Source organism: Pristis pectinata, chromosome 25, assembly GCF_009764475.1.
Source record: "Pristis pectinata isolate sPriPec2 chromosome 25, sPriPec2.1.pri, whole genome shotgun sequence".
Classification (NCBI taxonomy): domain Eukaryota; kingdom Metazoa; phylum Chordata; class Chondrichthyes; order Rhinopristiformes; family Pristidae; genus Pristis; species Pristis pectinata.
The window spans coordinates 19,627,087-19,652,726 of NC_067429.1; the positions used below are offsets into that span (position 1 = coordinate 19,627,087).

Sequence of the window (25,640 nt, forward strand, 5' to 3'; positions counted from 1 at the left end):
ATCTATACTGCTGGTCTCCCAAATGCTCATTCGTATGTACGGGGTGTCCACATGTGGGGAGTTTGTAACCTGGAGAGGACCTAGATCACAGACAACAGTCTCACATTCAGATGCGCACCTGGGCTGGTATTACACATGCTTGATGTGCAACCCAACAACGTGAACATTGAATTCTCCAATTTCAGGTAAACTGCTCCACCTTTGTCCCTTTTCTCTCTCCTAGACTTATCTAGGTCCTCTCACACACACCCTTCTTTTGAAACTCCCCTATCACCCATTCTTCCCCTTCCCCCACTTATGCCCCCCTCACCCACACACAGGTCCCCTGACCCCCTCCCCCCCACTGTTCCCATCTCCCATCTCCCATCTCCCACCCCCACCTCCCTTACATGGTTCCACTCTTCATTTTCCTTTCTTATCAGATTCCGTCATCTGCAGCCCTTTGATGTCTCCACCAATCACCTCCCAGCCTCTGTTGAGATGTTCACCCTTCCCTCCCCCTTCCCTCCCCCTTCCCTCCCCCACCTAACTCCATCTGCCAATCAACCCCTCCTCACCTGGTTTGACCGATTGCTTGCCAGCTCTTGCTTCACCTATCCCCCCATCACTTTATACTATCTCCCCCTACTCCTTCAGTCCAGATGAAGGGTCTCCACCTGAAACATCAACTGTCCACTTCTTTGCGCAGACACTGTCTGACCTGCTGAGTTCCTCCACCAGCTCATTTTACTGTCTTCTTGTTGGCCGGGTTGCTCTCGCTTTAAGACGCACAGGGCCGGGACAGTCTAGCTTTAAGACACACTGGCCGGGGCGGTCTCGCTTTAAGACGAACGGGCCGGGTCGGTCTCGCTTTAAGACGCACGGGCCGGGTCGGTCTCGCTTTAAGACGCACGGGCCGGGTCGGTCTCGCTTTAAGACGCGCGGGGCCGGACGCGGGGCCGGTTCGGGTGAGTTGCTGGTTTGGTTTGTGAGTCTGTGGATGGACCGAGAGGGAAATGTCGGTGGTTGGGGAGGGATGGGGAGGAAGAGGAATGGAGGAGGTCGGCTGGCTGGCTGGCTGGCTGGGTGGGCGGGCGTTTGACGGCAGCGCCTCACCGGCCATGACTTGCACCTGGAGCCCGAGGCCCGGAGCCTGGGCCCGCCCCGGGCGCTGGGTTACGACGGGCCGCCGGAGATCCGGGCCGGTTTACTCGGCTGTCGGTGAAAGCCTCGGCCTGGAGTGTGGAGGCCGGGTGGCTGTAGGGCTGGGTTATCGGGATGGTCCCTGGGCCCAACCTGCCTCTCGCCCGCTCCCCGCTCCGCTCTAATCCCTCTGTGCACTGCCGCATTTTTTTTTAATCCCTTGAGGTTTGTTGTTTCCCCCACCTGGGCTGCTCCAAGGAACCCCGGTGTGGTCAACCCTTCCTCATCACTAAACCCCATGCCCTTGTGAATCTCCCCCTTTCGTATTGTCACAACTTTCATGTGATGTGACTAAAGGAACATGCACCTTCCAGTGTGGCCTCACCACAATGTCCAACATTGTCCAATCACTGTTGTAATGACATGGTGTGTGTGGATGGCGTGCAAAACAAAGTTTTTCCACTGTATCTCGGTGCATGTGACAATAATAAACCAATTTATTTTATACATCTTTGCTTTCCATGATGGGCCAGCTGTTTTGGGTGCATAATGTGTGTGTGAATGTCCACAAGTGTGCCAGGGGATTTGGAGTTGGAAAACAGGATAGTCTGTTATGCTTTTAGAATCCAATGCTGAGGATCTGAGGACAGGGAATCTTTGCAACCTAATGTATGGCGAGGTAATGATTGGGTTCCTGGCGTCTCCCAGCAGAATTTTCAATTGTACTGCCTCCACTGTCCCCCACTGTAGGAATCATGTTCATTGGTGGAAATTGGGTCCATTCAGCCGTGAAATCAGTTTTCCTATAAATACACTACTACCTTGCAGAGTGCTGATTCATTATATTGCACTTTTTCATCCAATTGTTCATATGTGGACCCCATCATGTTCTTTCAACAAGATGTCTGCTTAGGCTGGGAAGCTGATGTAAACTGCTTTTCTCCTGGCTGTTGAGCAGGGAATGGGGTGTATGTCACTGCTCTCGGTGCACTGCCAGCAGTGAATCAAAATGGAGAGACTGCCTGTGAGAGTTTATGACAAGGCAAGCCACTTAGTGCTGTGATGTGCAGCTGGGGACAGAGTCCTGGCTAGCTGAGAAAGTGCAGTTCATTGTTATGTTGACAGTGCCAGGATCCTGTGGCCTCGCTCATCTCCTCTTGTTGAATGTGATGGAAGCTGCTGTTCTTGCCTCTTTTCACCCCCCCCCCCCCTCCCCCCGGCTGCACAGTTTGCCCCAGTCCAGAGATTCCTCTATGGTACTAAGTTCCCCAGTGCACTTGAAGTTGTACTCTGCCACTGTTGCAAGTGGACTGTTGCTCTAACTCTTTCTGAGTACTTTGGCCAATGTATTTCACCCAGGTGCTTTATACTTCCAAGACAACAAAAAGTACACAAGTTGGATCTCGGTGCAAACTCAGCTTTGTGCGCGTGTGCGTCCCAACACTATCTGTTATGCTTGGTGGGCACAGGTGTCTTCACTGGGGCTCCCAGAGTCCAGGGTTCTCTGCTCTTCACAAAGGTGGTGCTGATGCCACCTTTGCTCTCTTGGATGGAGCTCACAAAGTAGGCCTGCATAGGCTATGGTCCTCACTGGCTTCAGTGTCTGCTGTTGAGGCTCTTCACTGCTGACCACCAAGGCAGAGTTATCACTCCCCTGGCTAGTCATACCTCCTCTGTGGCCTTCCAGACACTTCTCTTGGCTTGACCGATTGGATGGCAAGGTGGGAGGGCCACCGTTAGTCACTTCAAAGGCTAATGAATTTGGGTGAAGCTTTGAATGCAACCCTCCAACTAAGATAAAGGCAGGAAACAGAGGCTCCATTCAGTCTGCTTTTCACTTGACCAACACTTGTATTGAATATTCAATCGCTAATCAGTGGACCTGCATGTGGTCAGTAATACTGACTCTTGCCATAGTATCACTAACCTGTGAGCTCAGGCTGAATGTTTGGCCCAGCTAGTTTCATGGATTTGGATCTTCTGCTGGTCTAAAATGAGCTTGGCCAGCATTCCCATGATCCTCAGCTTCCTTTTGTGAGGAACTGCTTGTCCACAGGAGCTTTGTCATTGGGCACTGCATCACACACACAAAATAAAGCTCAGCTGTGTATATAAAACATTGTAGCAAAATAACAGCAAAATAAAATATGGTGCAAAGTCTAAACCTTTCTGAATAAAGAACAAAGCAAATACTAGAGAAGAAGATAACCAGATGATTTTGACAAAAGGAAAAGAATAGAAAGAAATAAAAACTGAAAATGTTGGATATACTCAGCAGGTCAGGCAGTATGGAGAGAGAAAGTGAATTAATGTGTCAGGTCAGTAACGTTTCGTCAGACCACTCTTGATGTCCTGTTGAAAAATCATCTGAACGTTATCCTTGTTTCTCTCTCCGCAAATGCTGCCTGACTTGCTGAGCATTTCCAGCATTATTTGTTTATTTTTTATAATCCACATTATTTTCCTTATCCCATTGCTTTTGTCTTCTCTGCTGTGGTAACTTCAAAAAAGAAAGTATCCCATGTATCTCTTTAATCACCTGGTTTACCTGCCGCTCATGGATCCCTGAATATGTATTTCAGGATTTCCTGCTCACTTTCTGGGTATCCTGCCTTTTCTTGTGCCCACTCATTCTTTGATTGACCCCCTCAAGTACATAGTCTTGTACTTGTCTGGATATACTCTGTAGTCAGTAGATTATCAATATCATTCAAAAGAATAATGACGACATCAAGCAGGCATTTTATTTTCCCCTTTTGGGTTGCCAGACTTGTTCCTTCTCCTACCCATCCATTCAGTAATTGAGAAAGGGTTGTACAACCCTTTGGTGAGAACTTGCATTGGATGCTGGTGGTATTGGTTACCTTTCCTCAGTTTGTCAGTGGAAAAATTTGTCCAATGGTGGACTTGTTATCATGTGGAGAATTTGGTAGCACCCCTTGCTGTTCTGCTGAAGAAACTGGATTTCGTCAGTCACTTTAGCGTGCAATGAAGGATAGTAGTTTGAAGATTTTTGTATTAATGCCAATTGTTACCTCCCTTGTTCCACATAGAATATAGTCTCGGCTAATACCAAAAAGCTTTCACATTAACCTTGGGTGTGAGATAGTTTTAATTGCTAGCACTGGATATGTTTTGCTTGTTTTGAATAGAAAATGTAGTAGTTGTATGCAATGAAAAATCATCCTGTGAAATAAAAAAAATAGGGAGGCTACTGTTCAGCAGATCTCAGAATTCAAAATGGAGCATCTGTGAGGGGTTGTTGACCAACAGCATCAGCGGAAACATACACCACTGCAATCCATAATGTGAAAATCTGGCATAATCCTCAATCTCATTACAGTTAAGTCACAGGATGAAGGATGGTTCAATGAGCAGTGCCAAGGGCACGTTTGGAGCTGCGTCAGGCATACCTAAACACGAGAAGTCAAGTTGGTGAAGCTACAACATGGGAATACATTCATGCTCCGCAGTACAGATAAATCAAATTAAAACATTGCAGTCTTGTTTTCATTTGGTTGTGGGATGTGGACATCAGACTATCCTAGCATTTATTGTCCATCCCCAAGTGCCCCTGGATTAAGGAAGCACGTAAGAGTCAACTATGTTGGTGGCTCTGGAGTCAGTGGTCAGATGAGAAAAGGATGGCAGATCTCCTTCAATGGGTGACATTAAATCCAAATGGATTTTTACATCAACTCAGTAGTTTCATGATTACTGCTACAAAGCCTATCCCTTTTCTAGATTTATTTGTTTAATTATTTGAATTTAAATTTCCCAGGATTTGAACTTGTGACTATAGGTTGAGTTCAAAATTTAGACTGCTAGTACAGCAACTTGATCTCTATGCCACCGTACACTGTAATACAGTCCTGCCCCATCTGGTTGTGAATGGTGGTGGATAGCTAACAGAAGGAGGACGTTCTAAGAAAATCTCCATCCTCTACAAAAACAGGACGCAGAATATGAGTGCTGAAGATAGGGCATTTGTAACCATGTTGAGCCAGAAGTGCTGAAAAGGAAAATATTCAAGGTGTCAGAAGGTAGGACACTTGCTGTAGGATAAATGGTCTCTGACCTACTCTTGTAGCCATGGTATTTATGTGGCTGGTCTAGTTGTACTTCTGTTCGATGGTGAGCCCAGAACCTTGATGGTGGGGAACTCCGCAGTGGTAATGTTACTGAATGTCAAAGGCAGGTGGTTAGATTCTCTCTTGTTAGAGCTGGTCATTACCTGGCACTTCTGGGGCATGAATGTCATTTGATGCCCCATGCCTGAATGTTGTTTAGGTCTTGATGTTTCATTTGCTGAAGGAGTTGTGAAAGGAATTGAATATTATGCACACATCCCCTCACCTTATAATGGAAGGAGGGTCATTGATGAAGCAGCTTAGGATGGTCAGGCCCTGAGAAAGACCTGAACAATAAGACAAATTCATGCCACAAACATGCCAGGCAATGACCACCTCTCACACCTACCCATGATGTTCAGCATTATTACCATTGTTGAGATTCCCACCATTAACAGCCTAGGGGTCACCAATGACCAGAAATGTAGTTGGACTGGCCACATAAACACGAGGTTGGGCATCCTGTACCAAGTGACTTGCCTCTTAACGCACCAAAGCCTTTTCATCATCTGTGTGGCACAAGTCAGGAGTTGGATGGAATGTTTGCTGCTTGCCTAAATGAGTGCAACTCAAACAACTATCAAGAAGCTCAACGTGGTCCAGGGATCCAGCAATCTGTTTGCTTGCTATCCCATTTACCACACTGAACATTCCCACCACCACAGCTGCCCTGTGTACCATCTACAAAATGACCATAGTTGCTCGCCTAGCTAATCCTCCCAAATCCTCAAGTACAAGGCCAGCGGGCACCAACCTCAGCAGGTGCACCTCCAAATTGCCCACTACCCTAACATGTAAAAAGATCACTGTTCCTTTATTGTCAGTGAGTCTAATTCGTGGAGCTCCAATGTCAGCAGCATTGTGGGAATACCTTCACCAGATGGACAACAGCAGCTCATAACGTGGCTTAATACTACCTTCTTGAGGACAATTGGGGATAGGCAACAAATGCTAGCCGTGCCACTGATGGCCAGATCCTAAAAAAAAATGAATTTAAAAAAAAAACAATGGTGTATGCAATTGGTAAATATTTGCCAAAATCCTCAGATATGTGAGTTTGTTGAAAGTCTTTTCTGATCGAAGAGTTTTCTTAACCAACCTTTACAGCTGTGTGTGAATTATTTTGTTAATAAATCCCTTCAAGGTAATTGTCCCAAGAATGAGGGATATCGTTGAAATAACACCCATTCCGTGACTACGTTTTTACTGTCTTTCTCTGAGTTGTATTTCCTCGTAATATTGTCCAGACATTTATACTTTGCTAATCTAATTTGGAGAAACGTTTCATACTCTGGTTACCTAGTAACAGTGGCCTCTGCAACTGTAACACAGTCTGTTCTGTTTGTGTATCCTCAATATAACAAATGTTCTAGCAAGAATATCTGAAACAGTTTAGTTTCTGGGGATTGATGACCTGGTCAGTCATTAATTCATCTGGAAATTTGTCTGAAATTTCCTAAACTAGGCTGATAAATAATGCAATGTTTTGTTTTGGAGCAATGCAGTCATATACAGTTGATAAATATTCATAAACAGCTTGCATGTACAATTTCAGATTTCTTTCTCCAATTCTTTCCTGAAATTGCTCTCGTTAGGATTTATCATTAGCAGTTCTCACCTGTGTCCAGTTTTAAAAAGTGAGCTTGGTCAGTGAATATTATGAGATTGTTTAACTATGAACCAAGCCTAATTTTCCTTGAGAGCCATTTGATAATCTGCTGGACTAACCTGGCTTCACCTTGTTTGTTCCTCCCAAACTGATACTTCTACAAGCTGATTTTGCAATAGCTGAAATTGCCTGCCTCAGCATTGCAGTAATTGAATCTGCAGCCTTTTGGTCTGTACAACTTTGTTCAATTGAAAATTATCCCAAGTGATATGCAACTGTCGGGAGAGCTGTTATGAAAATTCTACTTGGAGCTATCATTAAGCTTTGGCTTGAACAGTATAGATCTGCTTAGATCAATACCTAGATTATTCTGGATAGCCACTGAGTTTCCTCTTAATTGTGCATTTATTGACTTAGATAAATGTATTGCACTAGATCTAATATAAAGTAATATACATCTATCAGTGGTTTGAGGGATTATGTGAATTGATAATTCTGCTGTTGGATAGATTGAGCTATCTCATTACCCATATGTTTTTGAATTCCATGTTCAAAGCTGGTGGTCTGCAGGAACTGGCTACAGTACTTAACAGTTGTTCAGCATTCCAAGCAGTTTCCGAAGATTATTGAAAATGTTAATTGTATTTTGTTTGATACTAACTGCCTGGGGATAAAGAATAGCAGCGCTTGAGTGTAATTCAAGACATCTTGACATGGGTATTTAAATTTGGTACAATGTGCTATATTTAGATGGTTGGATTGGAGGAGGAAAAGTCCCCCATTCTCTCATGACGTACAAAAACATTTTATCTTGTATTCCTCCTGTGTTCTGTCTTTTGTGGATAAACAACATTGTGGGATATATCCTGTAAGTTAAAACTGATTATCCATTTTGGATCGTGCACATTTAAGCTCAAGGGTAGGGATGACTATTTTATGTGTTTAGTTGTAGCCACAGCTATTTGGATTTATACAGCACCCTCTTAACACTGAAAAATGTCTCTGAAAGCTCCACAGAGCCATTCAGTGGTGTCTGAGCTGGATCCTTCATTTCGCACAGTTATGCCCTGTGCATTCAATTATAAAGCTGTCGTATTCATGTTCTGGTTGTCTTTTTCTAATAACGTGATTGTAATGGTGAAAGCCAGTAACTTTTTTTCTTTTGTAATTTCCAGATATTATTTTGCTGACTTGACAAATCTGTAATTGTGTAGAAAATTGTTTTCCTGGATATTCATCATCAATCTCCAGCACCATGAGGGTAAGATTTAGTCTAAAATATTTGCTTTCATTTGTGAATACGAGCTCTTACTGCAGTTGAGCATTGTGCTTTCCTTTTTGCCTTTTTAATGGATTATCTCTTACAATATTTCTACATCATTCATCATTCCCAGAATATGCCTTTTAACTGCTGGTTTGGAATGAGTCTGTTCCACACATGTTACTCAGCTAATTATTTAGCTGGCATTCCCTGTAGATGTGATGTTTTGATATTAGTTTGGAAAAACTAAGGGTGGTAGAAATTTGGAAAAAGTGCAATTTGTGGTCCTTCAAATTCGATCTTGTGTTGTAATTGCAAGGCAGGAAGCTGGTGCTGTAATGATCTAAATGTGAACTCTTTGGGGATCTCTAACTATATTTATATTGCAGTTGATAGTACTTTTAAGAATATATTTTTAGTTGGGGGCATTGTTCATACTTTTCTCTGTACAGATTTTTTAAAAATGTGTAGATAATAAGTTTTGAACCCTGCACTTTCTGATTCAGAACAGCTCAGAGACTGATTCAGCCCAGATTTGAAAGAAGATGTTTAATGATTAGGGAGAAAAATGGAAACAGAGGTACAAGAGCACTGTCGATCTTTCAGTTTTTCCTTCAAGGAATTGCTACTATTCAGCGTTTGTTGCCTGAAGTTTGGAAGCAGAACTGAAATTCTTTTTTCTTAATGTTAGCTCTGTTTAAATATTGGACAAATGTTACAAAATGGACAAAAACAAATGTGCATATTTGTAGTTTTTCTTGTGCTCTTTCTTTTGAACTCGTGTGACTAAAAGTTCTATGCCCTTATTGGTGGTCTGTGCTACTTAGTCCAGAAATCAAACTATGTTGTTGTTTACCTGGGTTCTGCTCTTCAAAGGTAACTTGTGCTAAATGAATTGCTTTGATAAAGCACGTGTAATTTCAGTCATGCTTGCAAATCCCAAGAATATAGTTAATCCATACTTTAATATACAGAACTCTGAAATCTTTTCAGAGTATCTGCAACACTGTAAGAGTCTTGTGGAATCTTTCTTGCTGTTCCATCTTTTTACTCTCCAAAGTTTTTTTTGCTAATTTTGTATCTACTTTGATTGTAGATGGACGTGGAAGAGGGAAAGGGAGGGACAGGCCTCCGCCAATATTATCTATCAAAAATAGAAGAACTTCAGGTGATTTATGATGGCATAACCAAACTTGTATGAAGTTTGAAGAAATTTAAAGTGCATTATTTGCAAAATCTGGAAGTAACAAAGTAGCCTTTTACTTGAAATAATTGAGGTGCAAAGTGTGTAGTTTTCCTCCAGTGGTGCGACACATAATCAAAAAGGAAAAGAAGCAGTAATTATCAAAAGGAAAAGAAATTGTAATGGCCTTCGAAACTGTAGCACCCCTATTCCGAGTGCTACTGATTTTCAGAGATTTGTGTAAAATGTGCAGAAATTTATTTACTGCTTCACTAAGTACATCAATGTTCATCAAAGATGCACTTTCCATCATGAGTTCCAGTAATTATTGGCCAAATTATGAAATTAGTTTATGAAATTTACCAGTAACTCATTTCTTGAGCTGTTATCTTCTTTCAATACTGTTGCCTGTTTATCTTGCTCACACATTCGATTCTTGATTAAAATGAGAGGATTCCTTGGAAATCATTTCCCTAGTGAGGAAGAATGTATGCAATGGTTTTAACAGTGCTCTTTAGTCATCTCTTTAGATGACCAAATAATTCTAATACACAGCTCTTGAACTTGTTTACTAGCATCCAATTTAGCATGTGAATCAGTACCACTTCAAAGTTGTAATATTCTTTCTCTCTACCTCTCACTCAAAGCTCATTGTTAACGATAAGAGTCAGAATCTCCGACGTCTGCAGGCTCAAAGAAATGAACTTAATGCCAAAGGTAATTAAAATTGCTATAGAACAGTATTCTATGTAGTGCTGTTTTGGTCACATAAGCTTACATTATGCTCCATCTCTCATATCAGAGCAAATTCTTTTATATTTGAATTATGGTATAGTTCTGTCCATTATATAGCATTTGTGGTGGTTCTTGTAACAAATACAACAGGGTACAAATTGTGCTAGGGACACCAACTGTTTGTAAGTGGTAAATGCAGTTGAAGTCCACATGGTATTGCTCATCTATTGGCCTCTTTCCAATGAATTTTGATTCCCTTTCAAATCCACCCACACAGTTCCCTTTTGCATTGCATGTAGTTATAATGTGTTAAAGAAATGCGGGCAAGGTTATGGACTTTGCTTTGATTAGTTAATTTTAGTAATTATTATGAGTTTGGTTTCAGCCCAGTATTTTGTTATTAAACTGGAATAGTCTAATTCTGTAGCAAGTAAACAACAATGTCAACAGTAGATCTGTATTCTGTGCTATAATTATTCAGCAGAATTCACATGGGAGAAGTTCAGCATAAAATACTAAACTTAGTTTATGAAGACACAGAAAAATTTTGAGAGGCCTGGGTGATGTGAAGTTGTGCTAAAGTAGCCATGATTGTTTGCATCTATGAGATTATCATTCTTCAATTCTGCAAAGTTTTTAGTTTTATTCTATGAACATTGTCTATTTGTACTGAATCTATGAAATGGATTTAATCTAAAATCCTTGCACAATTACTGAATATTAAACTAATATAATTCTAAATGTTTCTTGTAGTGCGCATGCTACGGGAGGAGCTACAGTTATTGCAGGAGCAGGGGTCTTATGTTGGAGAGGTGGTTAGAGCTATGGACAAGAAGAAAGTGCTCGTCAAGGTAATTTTGCCGTGTCTTTTGCAAAAGGGGGCATTGAATCTAGAACTTCTACTGACCTGGAAATCTGGTAACATGGATGTTGCAAAATTAAATTTTGAGTTGCTTCTACAGAATATTCTATTTCAGAAACTGGCATCCATCATGTATTTGATCCATGGGACTTGCAATTACTTGAAAGCTACTAAGTATGTTAGGCTGCTACATAACATTTTTAATGCCCAAATTAAGGATTGACTTTAAATTCAAAAGTAGGTATTTCACATAATTAGATTTATGGATTGGTATCTCTTTTTCTCTCCGTGCCTTCAATTAAGTCAGTAATTTGAGAACACTGGAAAGATGGACTTGTGTGTGATTTATTTATGCTCTTTTTTAAATTGTGCGGTTTGAATATATGTGGCATTCGAAAGAAGCTCTACTTGTGGGATATTTTTCTTTTGCTCCTGCTGCTTTCTAGCTGGTAACAGAGGAAAAAGTAACAGTACGTTCATAATATACCTGTTGCACCTTTTGTGATTTTTCTCGGTTGTAAAAATATTAAACTGTAGGAGAGCGCAAAGGAAGGGAGAGAAATTAAGGTCAGAATTAAATTTTTAAAAAAGAGTTGAATTTTGAAGCCATTGTTTTTATAATAGGACAGATATTTCCAATAGATTTCATGGAAAGATGTTCCAGTTTCCAAGAACAATATGAACTTGCCTTATTTGGAAGGATGTTGCTATTTTCCCTATTTTAATACCTTACCTTAACTTTATTTAAGATGTATAATTTCCCATTGAATGTTGTTTGCCCCTTGAACTTGCAGAATTGAAACCTATGTGATCCCAGGAATATCTGGTGCACAATCCATTTTACACTAGTAGCTAGAATGATGGCTGCATAACATTCCATGTGGTTGTTTATGCCTGCCTTTCGTTGCTGAACAGCTTTTAAAAATCAAGATGCACTCTTGCTCCATTTATTCCTTGTGGTCGTTTCACATCTTTGCTTTATCCTTGCTGACTTCACTGCCCATTGTTTTTTGCAGCTGTGTCTGATGGCAATGGGTTGTCATATAACGGTTGATACACCTCAGCTTCCTGTGCTTTATTTTCTTTTTCAACACTCATTGTGGTGAGCATGAACATGTTGGGGAGTGGAATGTAATGTCCTTGATCTGAAGATAAGACTTCAAAGATATTTCTAACTGTTTCAAGGATTGGTTACTATAGTACATTGCAATTTTAGTTGTTTAATCAAATATTTCAACTTTAAAATAACTGGAATAGAATAGGAAATGATGGTGGGTATTTTATTGTATTGATATACAATCAGCATGTGAACCCACCTCAAATTAAATGTGCATAATCTATTTTAATTTACCTGGTGTGTATAGATCTGTGGTTGATTATTAAAGGTTTGACTTTCATCCTATTGTCTGCTTTGAATAGTATCAGCCATTCCATTGTTGGAGCTAGAGCCTGCTGCTTTATGAAGTGTACGGATTTTAGTTTGCACTTGCCAGGTGTTAATAGCTACTAAGAGTGAGTTAAAATTGGTTAATGTTTTGCCTTATTCTACTGTCTGTTAACAACTTGGTTTCTGTGGTACTAATATCTATCCAAGAGCATATCACAAAAGGTAAACAGGCTATGAATGTCTGAGGGAAGAAGAGTGATTAGATAATAACATAAATCAAGATCAGGAAGATGCAGCTGGACAGAGGAGTATAGGTATGATGAACTACTTTGTGGGTAGAGGTGAAGATAAAGCAGAGGTAAAGTGTAAAGGTTATACAATTTAGAACAGTAGAAGGCATGTACTGTCATAAAGGATTTAACAGGTAGAAATAAGGGCATGTGAATGAAGAGCCTTGTAGATGGGTTGAAGAGCAAGTTAGAAATTGGTCAGGACATTGAAAAGAAGTGTGATTTGAGTGTTGATAGGATGTAATTGCACAGCTTTGGACAAGTTGCGGTTGCTTGAGGTGGAATGCTGTGAACTGAAGAATTTGAAGCAGAAAGTGGTGAAGATGTGGCATGAACTGTGAAAAAAGATGCATTGTTGTGGGGGGGTGGGGGAATACATTGTGGCAATAGCTTGGATAATGGGATTTCAGCTCGATTTGGCCACTGAACTCAAACTGCTTTGTTTAGTCTGAATGAAATGATGAATTCTGGGGTGGAAAGGAGATGAGTCATTGTTTTTGTAGTACATATGTTTGTTGGCTCTCATCTTGCAGAGGTGAGCTTTTATTTGCTTAAAGTTTGCTTTGGTGTGGGTCTTGGAAGGGAGCTATGATGGGCCTCTGGAGTTTTGAATTTATTGATTGGGAATTGCAAAAATGCATTTAATACAAAATGGGACTGACAAAGAAAAAAACATAATTGGTTTGCTGCACAAAGGTGTATTCATTCATAAAGATTAATGGAGAGGCACAGCATCATTTCATTGGTTTGGGTTTTGTCTTTTCACTTTTTCTGCCTGATGTGTTCCTAAATTTAAGCTGACTGCTATGTAGCGGTCTAAGGTTGCAGCTTCTTCAAAGGGTGAAGAAGCTTCTTCAAAGGGTGGCTATTTTATGTTATCTGATTAGTTCATTGTAGGATTGATAAATCATTAAGCTCAGAGAAGCTTGTGAAAAAGATCAGGGGAGTTTGTATTACATGCTTATCATGCCTTTTAATCTTTTCAGTGCTTTTGGAGAAAAATGGAAACATGTAAAAGTTTTTTTTTATACTGATCTTGATCTTGAATTTTGTTTTTCCCTTTTAGGTTCATCCAGAAGGAAAATTTGTTGTGGATGTTGACAAGAACATTGACATTAATGATGTAAGTTTTTTTTGTCATTATACATATTACTCTTCAGTGTTTGTGAATTACATGTCAAATCTAAACATCTGATGTGATTATTGATTTAAAATATTCATTCTATAATGACAGTGAAGGTAATTGAGTGTAGAAAATGCTTCAAGGGCATATGATACAGTTATTTTGTGTGACTCATTAGAAAGGATATTTTAGGCACCCTCTTCAAAAAAAAATGGGTGGTTTATAGGAGGTCCAAAGAACAGTGGTCTACAAAATTTATTATTTCATATGTAGAAAAATATGAGACAATTTATGTTTCTAAATAATGTGCAAAAGAATGGATAACAGAGGTGAACCCAGATTTCAGATGTTGGCTATGGAGCATGAGTTTTAAGTTATTATGCTTTAAAATGGTTAATTATATGCTTTTCAATATGATAATACCCATACCAAGAATGGGATTGAAAATGAATTTGTCATACCACTGCTTTATCACGTGCATCTGCAAATTCTGTACACAGAAAATATTCACAGATACCATTTATGTAAGACCATGTTTCTTTTTTTAAAAAATAAGAGGATAGACATAAGTTTGCCTGTTGCTATGTGGATGAGTTTTCTGTTGAATTACTTTCAGGAGTTAGGTAATGCTTTTATTGAGCCTTGTTGTTTTGGATTTAAATGTGGTTGGAGGTTCTAATTTCTTTCATGTAGTGTCTGGTCCAGGATGTGGGAAAATGCAGGTAAGAAATGGATAGAGTGCATATTGGGCTGTGTTTTTAAATTAATGTTCTGTCAAGGTCTAAGCTATCAAGATGCATAGAGGATGTATAAGGTTCTGGAAAAACAAACCGTCCTGGATTTAAGCCAATCTTTTGAAAGTCTGACATGTATTGGGGGATTCTAACTCAGTTTATTGGCTGAACTTGGCTTAGTGCTAAAATCATTTTTTTTATATAGTGTTACATTCCTTTGAACCCTTTTGATATTAAAAGATTTAAGATGTAATCCAACCTCTTTGCTGCTCAACATGAATGATCCGAGACTACTTCCTTCTGCCATTGAGCTGTTCTAATTAAATAGCTGTGTTGGTTACTGTGATGGAGTAGACATAAGAAGGGTTCAAGCTTGAGACCAGCCGTCTGTAATATTTTTCTGTGGCCATATAATATAAGCAGGTTGTTTGCTAGCTGACGTTTCTTTAAGATTTTCATCAGTACCAGATGGTTTATTGTGTCATTTAACTTGTTTACCACTACATGATTATTGTTGCCCAGGAATCAACTGAAATTTGCTTTAACTGTTGGCTGTAACTTATGTTTAAAGGTAACTCCTAATTGTCGTGTAGCTTTGAGAAATGACAGTTACACACTTCACAAAATCCTGCCTAACAAAGTGGACCCCCTGGTGTCGCTCATGATGGTTGAGAAAGTTCCAGATTCTACTTATGAAATGATTGGTGGCTTAGACAAACAAATCAAGGAGATCAAAGAGGTTATTGAACTGCCTGTGAAGCATCCTGAACTGTTTGAAGCTCTTGGCATTGCTCAGCCTAAGGCAAGTGCACATTTCCCTTCATCTTCTGCCTTTTTTCGTTACCTCTTTTATACCTATTCCAAATGAAAGCAACGACTCAATCAGAGCACATTGGTTTGTGAATATGTGTTGAGAGAGAATGGAGCCCATGTCAAGAGAAATGCTTGCCCTTACTGTCTGTGTATTCATGGTCAGGGAATCTTAAAGGTCCATTTTAAAAAATTTTTCAGTAGACCTCCTCGTGTTGGCTGGGAAGTAAAAATAACAAACAGTTTGAGTTTGCCATCTACTAAGCTTTAAGTTAGAAATTGTGCCACAACTTCGTTTAGTATCTCTGCAAACATGGCAGTTTGATTTGTACTTAAGTTGAACCAATTGTTCAGCTGCTTACATTCTTGGGCATTTGATCTGTTTAACAATATCATGGTAGGACTCAAGATGGTGATTAAATTGTGGTACACAGAATAATCAGTGTTGTTGGTAGGGTAAATCGAGAATATAACTTCAAATTAAACAGTAGAAGAAAGGAACAAAAGGTTAAATTACAGAGAAATAGTTTCACAATTCACTTCGTTTGGTGGTAAAATAACTTAATTTGGATAGGAGGGAGAAAAGTTTTGTGGTCATATGTTACGAACATTGTGCATTAAGATAGTAACGGGGTGAGGCTTGGTAAACTGAAAGGCACTTTCTCATCCTTGACTTGTGAATAACAGACTGAAAGAAAGAAAATGTATAACTCTCCCCCAGCCCACTCAAAATAAAAATAAATGGGGATTCAAGCAAACTCAATGAGTCTGTTTAAAAAAATCTATGTAGCATTTTGGTCAAGCTTATTTCTACTAAATGTGGTTTAAATTTTCATATTTTTTTTTAGTTGCATAACAAATAAAAAAAATGCATTGCTTTGTTTGCATGGTGGCGTTGGGAGTTGGTGTTTTGTAACCAGTGCTACTGAATCTCATTTCAGCATTTCTTTCTCAAAGACTTGCAGCTGAATTTGTTGAATAAATTTATGATTAACAAGTTAATGATTAAGTACTTTTTTTCCCTCCCTTCCTTGCCTGTATTGCTGTTTGAGGCTAAAGTGCCAGATGGAGATGGCATTTGCTGATAGACTCTGCTTTTACGGAGGCACAGCATTCAACATCTCTTGCTGACTACTGTACCCTGTTCATATTCACTACCTTGGAGGGAAGGGGATTTTAAAATGGGAAAATTCTAATAGAAAAGAAACAGAAAATTATAGAGCTTGAATATGAAGATTAATATTTTAATTTCATATTTGAAATCTTTCAGAAGTATAATTAGGTTCAGATGTAAATTTTCTTTTGAATCATCAGCTGGACATGTTCAGTGGGGATATTCAAGCCTCTAAGCATCTTTTCTGTCATTCCAGTTTATAGAAGTCGGTTTTAAAATTTGCTACTTGCTTTTACTGATTTCTAATCTGTAATTGGCTATGAAGCAGTTTAGATTTTGATTTCAGAAGAGATCCAGCTGGTGTGAAAAATATTGGCTGGCAACAGATTTGTAATACATCCAAGTACTTGGTGTACAATTCCACTCTGTTTATGGAAATGCTTGACTCTTGCTATACAGTCATGTCTAGTTTTCCTGCCATTTTTAACCAAGCTTTACCAAAAAACATGTTTCTTAATAGAAATCTATTTGAAGATCTTACTGTTCCAGTAAGTTATCCTTTGATTGTAGGGGTACATTGAGGAGGAGTTCCATGGAGGAACTGAAACATTATAAAATCAGTCAAAATTAATTTTATTTATACATTTCACAAAGTGTAATGTTTATTAAAGCTGACTAAACTGGTTTGATGGAGACGGAGCCAAAAGCTGCTTGTATTTGGGATTTCAGAAATAGCACTCCTGGTTTTAAGACTAATTTACCAGCTTTTCGAGATAGAAAGAATGCTGTTGTAAAGAGTCTTGTTACTCTACTTCCTGTATAATTCATCTCAACGTTTATTTTCCTAATCCAGTGTGGTGCATGTTCACTTTCTGTGTACTTGGATACAGAGTTATCCCTTTAACAGTGCATTGCTGTAAAGTGAAATTATTTTTTTAAAGTATATTTTTTTTTGAAGTTTTGAAGGAAGATGTTCTCTTGCCAGAGGAATTGGATCTGAGCCAGTGTCTGGCTTGAATTCCAATCTGGAATTTCCACCTGTACCCCCATTTATTAGGCTGGATGTGCAGGACCCACTTCCTTGGTCTTCAGCATTCCTGAGTTCCTCACTGTGGCCTGGACTCTTGGTGCCCTTTGGGTTCTGTGAAGAAGCCCGGTCCCTAAAATATCCCTGACCCACTTTGACAGCTGGTAAAGCTAGGGATGTTATTTTAAAATGGGTAGCTGTAAAAATTGTAATTGAAAAATAGTTAAAGTATTAAATATTATTTATAATTGGCTAAAACCACAAATAATTAAAAACATTAAACTACAGAAACATAATTTGCTGCTTAGTCTTTGAAATCAGTGGAGTATTAGATCCAGTATTGGGTCTAAACTGGCACAGAATCCGAGAGGTGATTTCTTTCCCAAGCTGATGCTGTAAATTCCAAGCAAGAATAGAGTTCAGAAAATCTGTCTGCGATTCCTGGAATTCCATATTTTGCAGCAAGTGTGCAGAAATCCAAACAGAGCCATCAGCAAAAGCACAATTTAGCCTGTTGTGTATTCTGTGAATGATTTATATTGTAAGCTGAGTACATCAAATAAATTTACTCTGGCAGTAATTTTCTTGTATTAAGCATGGGGAGCAAAGGGCAACAGTTTTATTTTTGTATTTTTTGTTTTGCTTCCTTTCCATGGATGAGTGCTTGTCTTTGCTCAATTCCTCCCTTGGCATTGTCGTGTAGATTGGGAGCTATGGAGGAGTTGGGCTTAATTGCTGTGAAGGATCCTTGTTTAGGCAATCAGTGGCACCACATGTTGGTACGCTGCTGTATAACATTTTGCCTTTTTTTAAAAAAAATACTTGCAAACAATCAACTTTTATTTGTGTCTGAATGATTTCTCTCCCCAGTGTGGAGATTTTAGTAAAATTGTGAATTGACAAGGTTTCCACTTTTTGTTTTTTTATTAACAAAAGTTGGTAAGAACTGGCTGACAGCTGGAAATTTATTGTTAATAACAGCTTGATGTGTAATGCCCTAGCTCCTGTGTATGAATATTACTAGCTCGCATTTCAGCTTCTTGTGCTTAAGCATTAAGTGGCTTAACTATATTTTTCTATGATATAAGTGGCCATAGCAGCAGACCTATAGTTTGTGCTGCTTTGAGCAAATAATGTTGGTCCAGAGTTACTTATGGTTGTCTTTATATTTTAACTAAGTTGACTTAAATGCAAGAGGTTCTATAAATTTCTGACCAACCATGCTCTTATTAAATGGAGGAACAGCCTGAAGAGTCCATGCAGCCTATTCCTGCTCCTAATTTGTATGTTTTTATTGTAAATTCTTATGGATATGGTTAAGTAGTTTTTAAATAAAAAAATGAATTATTTCATAAGGTTAAATACTGCGAATTAAGCGCAGTGTAGTCTTTGCATCTCTGGTTAAAGGCAAATCTTTCAAAGATTACCTTTTTTTTTACTGAGGCATTGGATCTCATATGTACATTTTATTACATTGTAGGGTGTGCTGCTGTATGGACCTCCAGGCACGGGCAAAACACTGCTGGCAAGAGCAGTGGCCCATCATACTGACTGCACTTTCATCCGCGTTTCTGGCTCTGAACTTGTGCAGAAATTCATTGGCGAGGGTATGTGCTTGATGAGTCTGTTTAATCTTTCCTTTGAAGGATGGCATCTTTAATAATGTAACATGCCCTAAGATCTGCACTGCTGTGCCACTTGCACTTTAAATGCCCAAGACATAGAACTGTTTTAAATCCACGACCTGACTCAAGTGACAGCAGTTTAAACTCGAGCCAGGCTTAAATGAATTATGCTGCATATATTATATGTACATTTTGTTATTTTTTTCTGCTCCTTTTAATTTTCCCTACGTTTTCTCCAAGTGATATTATTGTAAGGGTTTTGGTCATTCTTCAGATTATTCTTATAGGATGCATTACAGTAAGGATCTCTGGACAAGTAAAAACATTACCAGCAAGGGCAATGTTCCATCACATTGACTGCTCTTTAAGCCACTTATTTGGCCCTGAACTTGTACAGAAGTTAATTAATTTGCATGTTTTTCACGTGAATCTCGACAGCATGTATACGCAAACCATTTGCCTATGTGGGTGCATCTGAACCAAACTTGAGTCATTAATAGACTGTCTTTTTCTATCAGGGGACTTTAAATGACAATGCAGAAATCCAAGTTACTTTGCGCTATTTCCACACGACTGCACACTCCGCATTCAGGGCAGAGGATAGAGGCTGGTTGTAATTAATTAACTCACTACTGATCTGAAATATTATGATGAAAGTTGGTCCTTTACATAAATATGGTATTTCACTTACCCCCTCCCCCCTGCTTAAGCCAATGATCCATACAGAAGCATAATTACATGGATCTCAACCCACAACTCAGTGGTTACTTGTGTCTGCCTAGATGGTAAGATTGCTCAACAGTGATGCAAAGAAGGTATGCGATAAGCAAATCTTTTATTTAAACCTGATACCCAGACATCGGTACTTCTATTGGATTTTTTGGATGATAATGAACCGTAGGAGTTCTGATATTTATCCCTTCTTTTCTCTAGCATGGGTGATACTGAAGTCATTGTTGCAGCCTAACATTAGTATAGCTGAGACCCCCAGTACATTGGTATTAGAGTTTTTCTCATGATTGACTTCTTACAAGTAGCAACAAACGTATGTGAAGCCTTGATAAATATTGACGCATTTCCAGCAACCTGTGTCACAGCTATATAAGGAACCAGTCCGGTTACTGAAGGAAATATCAGTATTCAGCAATGAAGGTTATATGCTAGTAAATGAACAAATATTGAAAACAGAAGAATACAAGTTCATTGATTCTGGTGTTTGGGGCCTTGATTGAAAGTCTAATTCAGCTTGTATCTAGTGCTTTTTTTTAAGCTGAATCGTTCTGCACCACGTTGTTCAGTTACCTTCTGAGATATTGCTAAGTTATTGTCTTCAATCTGATTAATAGACAGCTGACTTGTGAGCTCTTCAAAGAATACTTCCATTGTTTACATAGTGCCTTGGGAAGTCCTGAGGTTATGAAAGGCACTACATAAATGCTATCTTTATTTCTCATGGCCAGGAATTTGCAATTCCCATCCATCTATAATTAATAAATATTGATTTTAAAAGACATTTTTGCTTTTATATTAATTTTCTAGGTGCTCGTATGGTACGTGAGCTCTTTGTGATGGCTAGGGAGCATGCTCCGTCTATCATCTTCATGGATGAAATTGACTCTATTGGTTCATCGCGGTTGGAAGGTGGTTCTGGTGGTGACAGTGAGGTGCAGCGCACAATGTTGGAACTTCTCAACCAGCTCGATGGGTTTGAAGCCACTAAGAATATTAAGGTACAGTTTAATCTTGTCAAATATTGTTGCTGGAAGGCAATGTGAAAGTGGCAAAAGTCTGTTTGGAACTTTGTGCAGGGTACGGAGAAGTGTCCCTTGCTCCCATACGACACAGCTGCAAAGATAACTGATGGTGCCTCCTGTGCATTGAGCCTTGGTTGGTTACATCGAGAGGTACATTCCTTTGTGCAGACATTGGAGTCCTGGTCAAGCAGTGATTCCTGGCACTGTCTTGAAGGTGAGAACAGGACTCCCTGATTGGTTGAATATTGAGAAAGTGGAATGAATATGTGGTTGGTATTATGCTAGACAGAAACAAAAATTATCTTTTGTGTAGATTCTGAACAAAATTTAAACTATATTAGTTTGTTAGCCTATGATTCAAGTCTTTCATCCGTTTGGCCTAGGTAATCATGGCAACCAACAGAATTGATATCCTGGATCCTGCGTTACTGCGACCAGGACGAATTGACAGGAAAATAGAATTTCCCCCTCCAAATGAAGAGGTGAGTGTGAAATTGTATCATGTGGTTGGAAGATCACAATGTTATCAGTTCGGAAATAAATTCAATAAGTTTGGTGTTTCTAGACTTGCACCATCAGCATTTACTCATAAAATGATGACATCCTTTGGCAATGTAGAGAAGGAGCAGTTTCATCAATCTACTAGATAAGGGAGGGATGGTAGGCAGATGGGGGAGGGGACAGGAGACCCAGTGGTTTGAATGTGTGGGTGATGGGCAGATGGAACCAGATGGAGAAGGGGAAACAAACTGGGTAACTGGGGGAGGGAGGTGAGGAGATGTTGAAACGATGAGAGAACCTGGTTGGATCAGAAGTGGGGGGAGGGGGAGGGAGAGAGAGAGAGGAACAAGGAGTACGGGTTTCTTGAAATTGGAAAATTCAATTTTCGTACCATTGGGTCGTAGAATACCCAGGCAGAATGTGAAATGGTGTTCTTCTAGTTTGTATTTGGCCTCACCCTGGGGGTGTTTCTGGAAGATGATAACTGAAACCAGATAAGGGAGGGATGAGGGGCGGATGGAGCTAGTTGGGGGAGGGGATAGGAGACCCAATGGGTTGAGTGTGCAGAGTGGAAGCTGGCTGGGGAGAATATTCTTTGGAAAGATAAATACCTTTTATTAATGTCAGTAGCTCAACTTCTGTATTCAGAAATGGATAGTATTATATAGTTATATTGTGTATGGTTTGGACCTGTTCTGCACATTGATTGTAAATTATGATAGCTCAGAAAAGTCGGGCAGTATCTGTAGAAAGACAAATTGGTTAACATTTTGGGTTGAAAACCCTTCATCAGAAAGAAGGCTCTTTGAGTTGAAACATTAACTCTATTTCTTCTTCCACAGATACTGCCTGACCTGTTGAGTGCTTCCAGCACTCCCTGTTTTTTATTCCATATTTACAGCATTTTATTTAATTTACTGTTCTAAATTATATTCTGGGACCACACTTTTGGTGTGATTTTGGGCTGACAAGTAGTAGTACACAGAAAGCAGTCAAGGAAAAATGATGAATTCCGTAACTGGAAAATTAAGGGATTTGTCTATGGAAGCCCTAAGATTTTCCATTAGAATTATTTGATCAAAGGTGTGACTGTTAAATAAGGGCTAATAGTTGTTCTAGTTGCAGTTCATTATTGCACTTAAATTTCATTTGGTTGGCTACTTGTTATATCCAAGAAAGCAATTGTTTCCATATTCAGTTCTTGAGTACTGCAAATTGAATTCAACTGATTTCCTCTTGCTAAAGGAATCTCTTTGATCATGAATGCACTTTAGGAGAATACAGCTTGAACTACTTTTTATTTGGTAAAATTGTTTTCTTTCCTTCCCTTCTTTCAGGCCCGTCTTGACATTCTGAAGATTCATTCTCGAAAGATGAACTTAACACGTGGCATCAATTTGCGCAAGATTGCTGAGCTAATGCCAGGAGCATCGGGTGCAGAGGTCAAGGTCAGTGACTGTAGTAAAGTCTGTTTCTTCCTCCACCCCATCCCTCCCTTAAAGTGTACCTGTGTGGGTGAAGCCCTGTACAAGTAGTGTAGTGAATTAAATGTAGCAATAGTCTTTTGCAGCAGGTAAGTCTGCTTTGGTGAAGCAGGAAAGGAAGAAAATATTAAGCATTTAGATGCTTTGCACTTTTCTATTGTTCTAAACATACCTGGAGGCAATTGTGAACTTAAAAACTATGATTTTATGTGGGGGGGGGGGGCAGAATTGCTTTGTCTAACTTTTCTGATCCTTTCTTAAACTTTGTGATCCTTTGTTAATTTAGAATTGTAAAAAAAAAATTATGGTATGGCAGCATTTGACTCATTGTAACCATGCCCATCAAAAACCTGTTTAAAGCCACTGTCCCACCTCTCAATCTGCAGCCTGTAGGCTAAGGCACATCAAGTGCTTACCAAGGTATGTATAAAATGTGATGGGGATTTCTCCCTCTACGACCCTGCCAGGCAGTAAGTTTCATATCCAAACCCTTCCATGGATTAAAAAAAATCCTTATCTGACTGTTCAACATTAAATAAGATTTAACAACACATAATCTGCTGGAAGAACTCAGCGGGTCAAGCAGCATCTGTGGGGGGGGGGGGGGGGGGGGGGGGCAGAAGCAAGTGTCAACATTTTGGGTCGAAACCCTGCATCAGAATAAGTCCTGATGCCAGGTTTCGACCCAAAACGTCGACAATTCCTTTCCTCCCACAGATGCTGCTCAACCCGCTGAGAAGCTCCAGCAGTTTGTTAGTTGCTCCAGATTCCAGCACCTGCAGTCTCTTGTGTCTCCATTAAATCTTTAACCCTCGGTTGTTGATCTCTCTGCTAAAGAGAAGAACTTCATTCTTTGTGGGCCTCATCATTTTGTACATCTCAATTTCATCTCAGCCAATCCCAGCTGATCAAATCTCTCCATGCAAGTAAAATTCTCTAGAGTTCTTGTAATATAGTGTCTGGCACTGTATTCAGTACACTAGCTGTTGCAGAACTATTTTTTTGTTTGTATTCAAATATGATGTTTCTTTCATTTGACCGGTGAAAGTGGGTATCCCATGAACTGCCTTGCTAGGGATGGGCAATAAATGCTGGCCTTGGAAAAAATGCCATATCTGCCTGTATTAAATATGATGGCAGATTAGCAAGGCCTCAGTTAAAATTCATGTTTTTTTTAAATCAAACATTTCTAAAAGAACTCATTTAAAAATATGCATTATATTAGGACTTCTGTGATTAACTTATGACAACAGTATTAGATGGAATTGTCTTTTTGAGAGAGGCTTTTATTTTGCAGGGTGTTTGCACAGAAGCTGGCATGTATGCCTTGAGAGAAAGGAGAGTTCACGTTACACAAGAAGACTTTGAAATGGCAGTGGCTAAGGTAGGATGTTGTGAAGGTTGTACCAAATATGATTGAGGATGCTGTAATTTTCGTTGATAGCAACAATGCAATGCACATGGGTTCTCTTAGGGATCTCAATTTCAGATGCAACTTGTTGATGTGTGGGATGGAATATTGGAATTGTGGCAACATGTATGGGCATGGAGTGAGGGGAACTGGAAACAATTTCTTGAAACCATTATGACTTGTAATGTAGCCTACTTGAACAGGAGTCCAAAACTAATCCTATGGCTGCATACCTCTGTCTCAAATAGAAATCCTATTTTCCCTTAAAAGGTATCTCTGTTTCAAAAACTACTTGTTATAAAGCGTATGCAGCAGAAGCTCTCCCAACTTAGAAGAAATTCTCAGCATCTCCTCTCTTTCAAATGATTGTTTTCAATTGATCTCCTTGCTGCCATACCAACCCGAGATGTTACTATTCACAGTACCAAACCTACGATGACTTTAAAATGTCACAAATCTTTTCTATCCATGTTCCTATGTGTTTTTTTTAAAAGTTTTTTTTTAATATACTGGGTTATCCAAAATTATTCAGTTTAGTCAGTATTTTGTACACTTTTCCACTACTCTTTGATCTTGTAAGATTACAAGTATATTTTAAAATCAAAAATGATGTGCAGGCCACATTTGACTTGCTTGAATCTAAAGTCCCTCTTCCTCCACACCTTGCAGTATATTTCAGTGAATATGCTATTTCTTTTTGCTCTTCCAAATATAGTCTGCATATTTTTCTACATGGTGGCTCTAGCATTGGACTTCAGATTTCTAGCTTTTCAGTATATAGCATTGATTTATGCATGCTCTTCATTTCATGACCCTCAACTTGGTATTGCACTCGTATCTAACTATTACTTTCCACTGGACAAGCACCAGGATCAAAAGCTGATCTGAAGAAATTTCTAATGTTTCCTTAGAGTCTGACTGGCGCACACTCTCTCTCTAACATGAAAGGATGACTTTGGTTACTGGCATGTTACACACTATCTTGTTACTTGGTGTCCACTTTCATGTTCAACAAAATAGGCCAATAACTTTCATCTACATCTCATTTTTCTGTTGGTACCTTTTCTCCAATAAAAGAACAACTGTTCTGGTCTGTTTTTAGCACTTCATGAATCTCCTCTGGACTTAGTTTAACTTTGTTGGTCACTTAGTTGTGCTCTGCTCTTCATTGCAACAACCCTGTTTACTAGCATTATCCTTTCATTGCAGGTTATGCAAAAGGACAGTGAAAAGAACATGTCCATCAAAAAGCTTTGGAAGTAACTGCATGCGGTGAAGCTGGTTGATAAGAGACTTTGCTGTTTAAAAATGTCAAATCATTCTATGCTAGTCTTTAATAAATGCCATAAAACATTAAAATCCTATTCTTTACATGAACTCTACTGGGTGTTAATTCTGTCAAAAGACTGAAATTGGTAATTCCAGGATGGAGCACAAGGCTTTTGCACCAATCTTACTTGTGATTTAAAAAATGTCTG

General features: G+C 39.3%; 1 protein-coding gene across 1 annotated transcript; it reads left to right on the top strand.

Moving 5' to 3' along the window:
• Positions 1-838: 838 nt before the first annotated feature.
• On the top strand, positions 839-25,533 carry psmc5 (proteasome 26S subunit, ATPase 5). Its single transcript, XM_052038420.1, has 13 exons — positions 839-947; positions 8,037-8,122; positions 9,219-9,290; positions 9,953-10,022; positions 10,794-10,891; positions 13,646-13,702; positions 15,008-15,238; positions 18,868-18,994; positions 20,552-20,742; positions 21,150-21,248; positions 22,605-22,715; positions 24,049-24,135; positions 25,372-25,533. The coding sequence occupies exons 2-13, from the start codon at positions 8,117-8,119 to the stop codon at positions 25,423-25,425; spliced, it is 1,203 nt and encodes a 400-aa protein (XP_051894380.1). The 5' UTR covers positions 839-947; positions 8,037-8,116; the 3' UTR covers positions 25,426-25,533.
• The last annotated feature ends 107 nt before the right edge of the window (positions 25,534-25,640 follow it).

What these genes read in the sequence shown, in the direction of transcription:
- psmc5 (XM_052038420.1), top strand. An exon ending in TTGGCATTGCTCAGCCTAAG is followed by an intron (nt 15,239 to 18,867) that starts GCAAGTGCACAT and finishes ATTACATTGTAG; the next exon opens with GGTGTGCTGCTGTATGGACC. An exon ending in CATCGGGTGCAGAGGTCAAG is followed by an intron (nt 22,716 to 24,048) that starts GTCAGTGACTGT and finishes TTTATTTTGCAG; the next exon opens with GGTGTTTGCACAGAAGCTGG.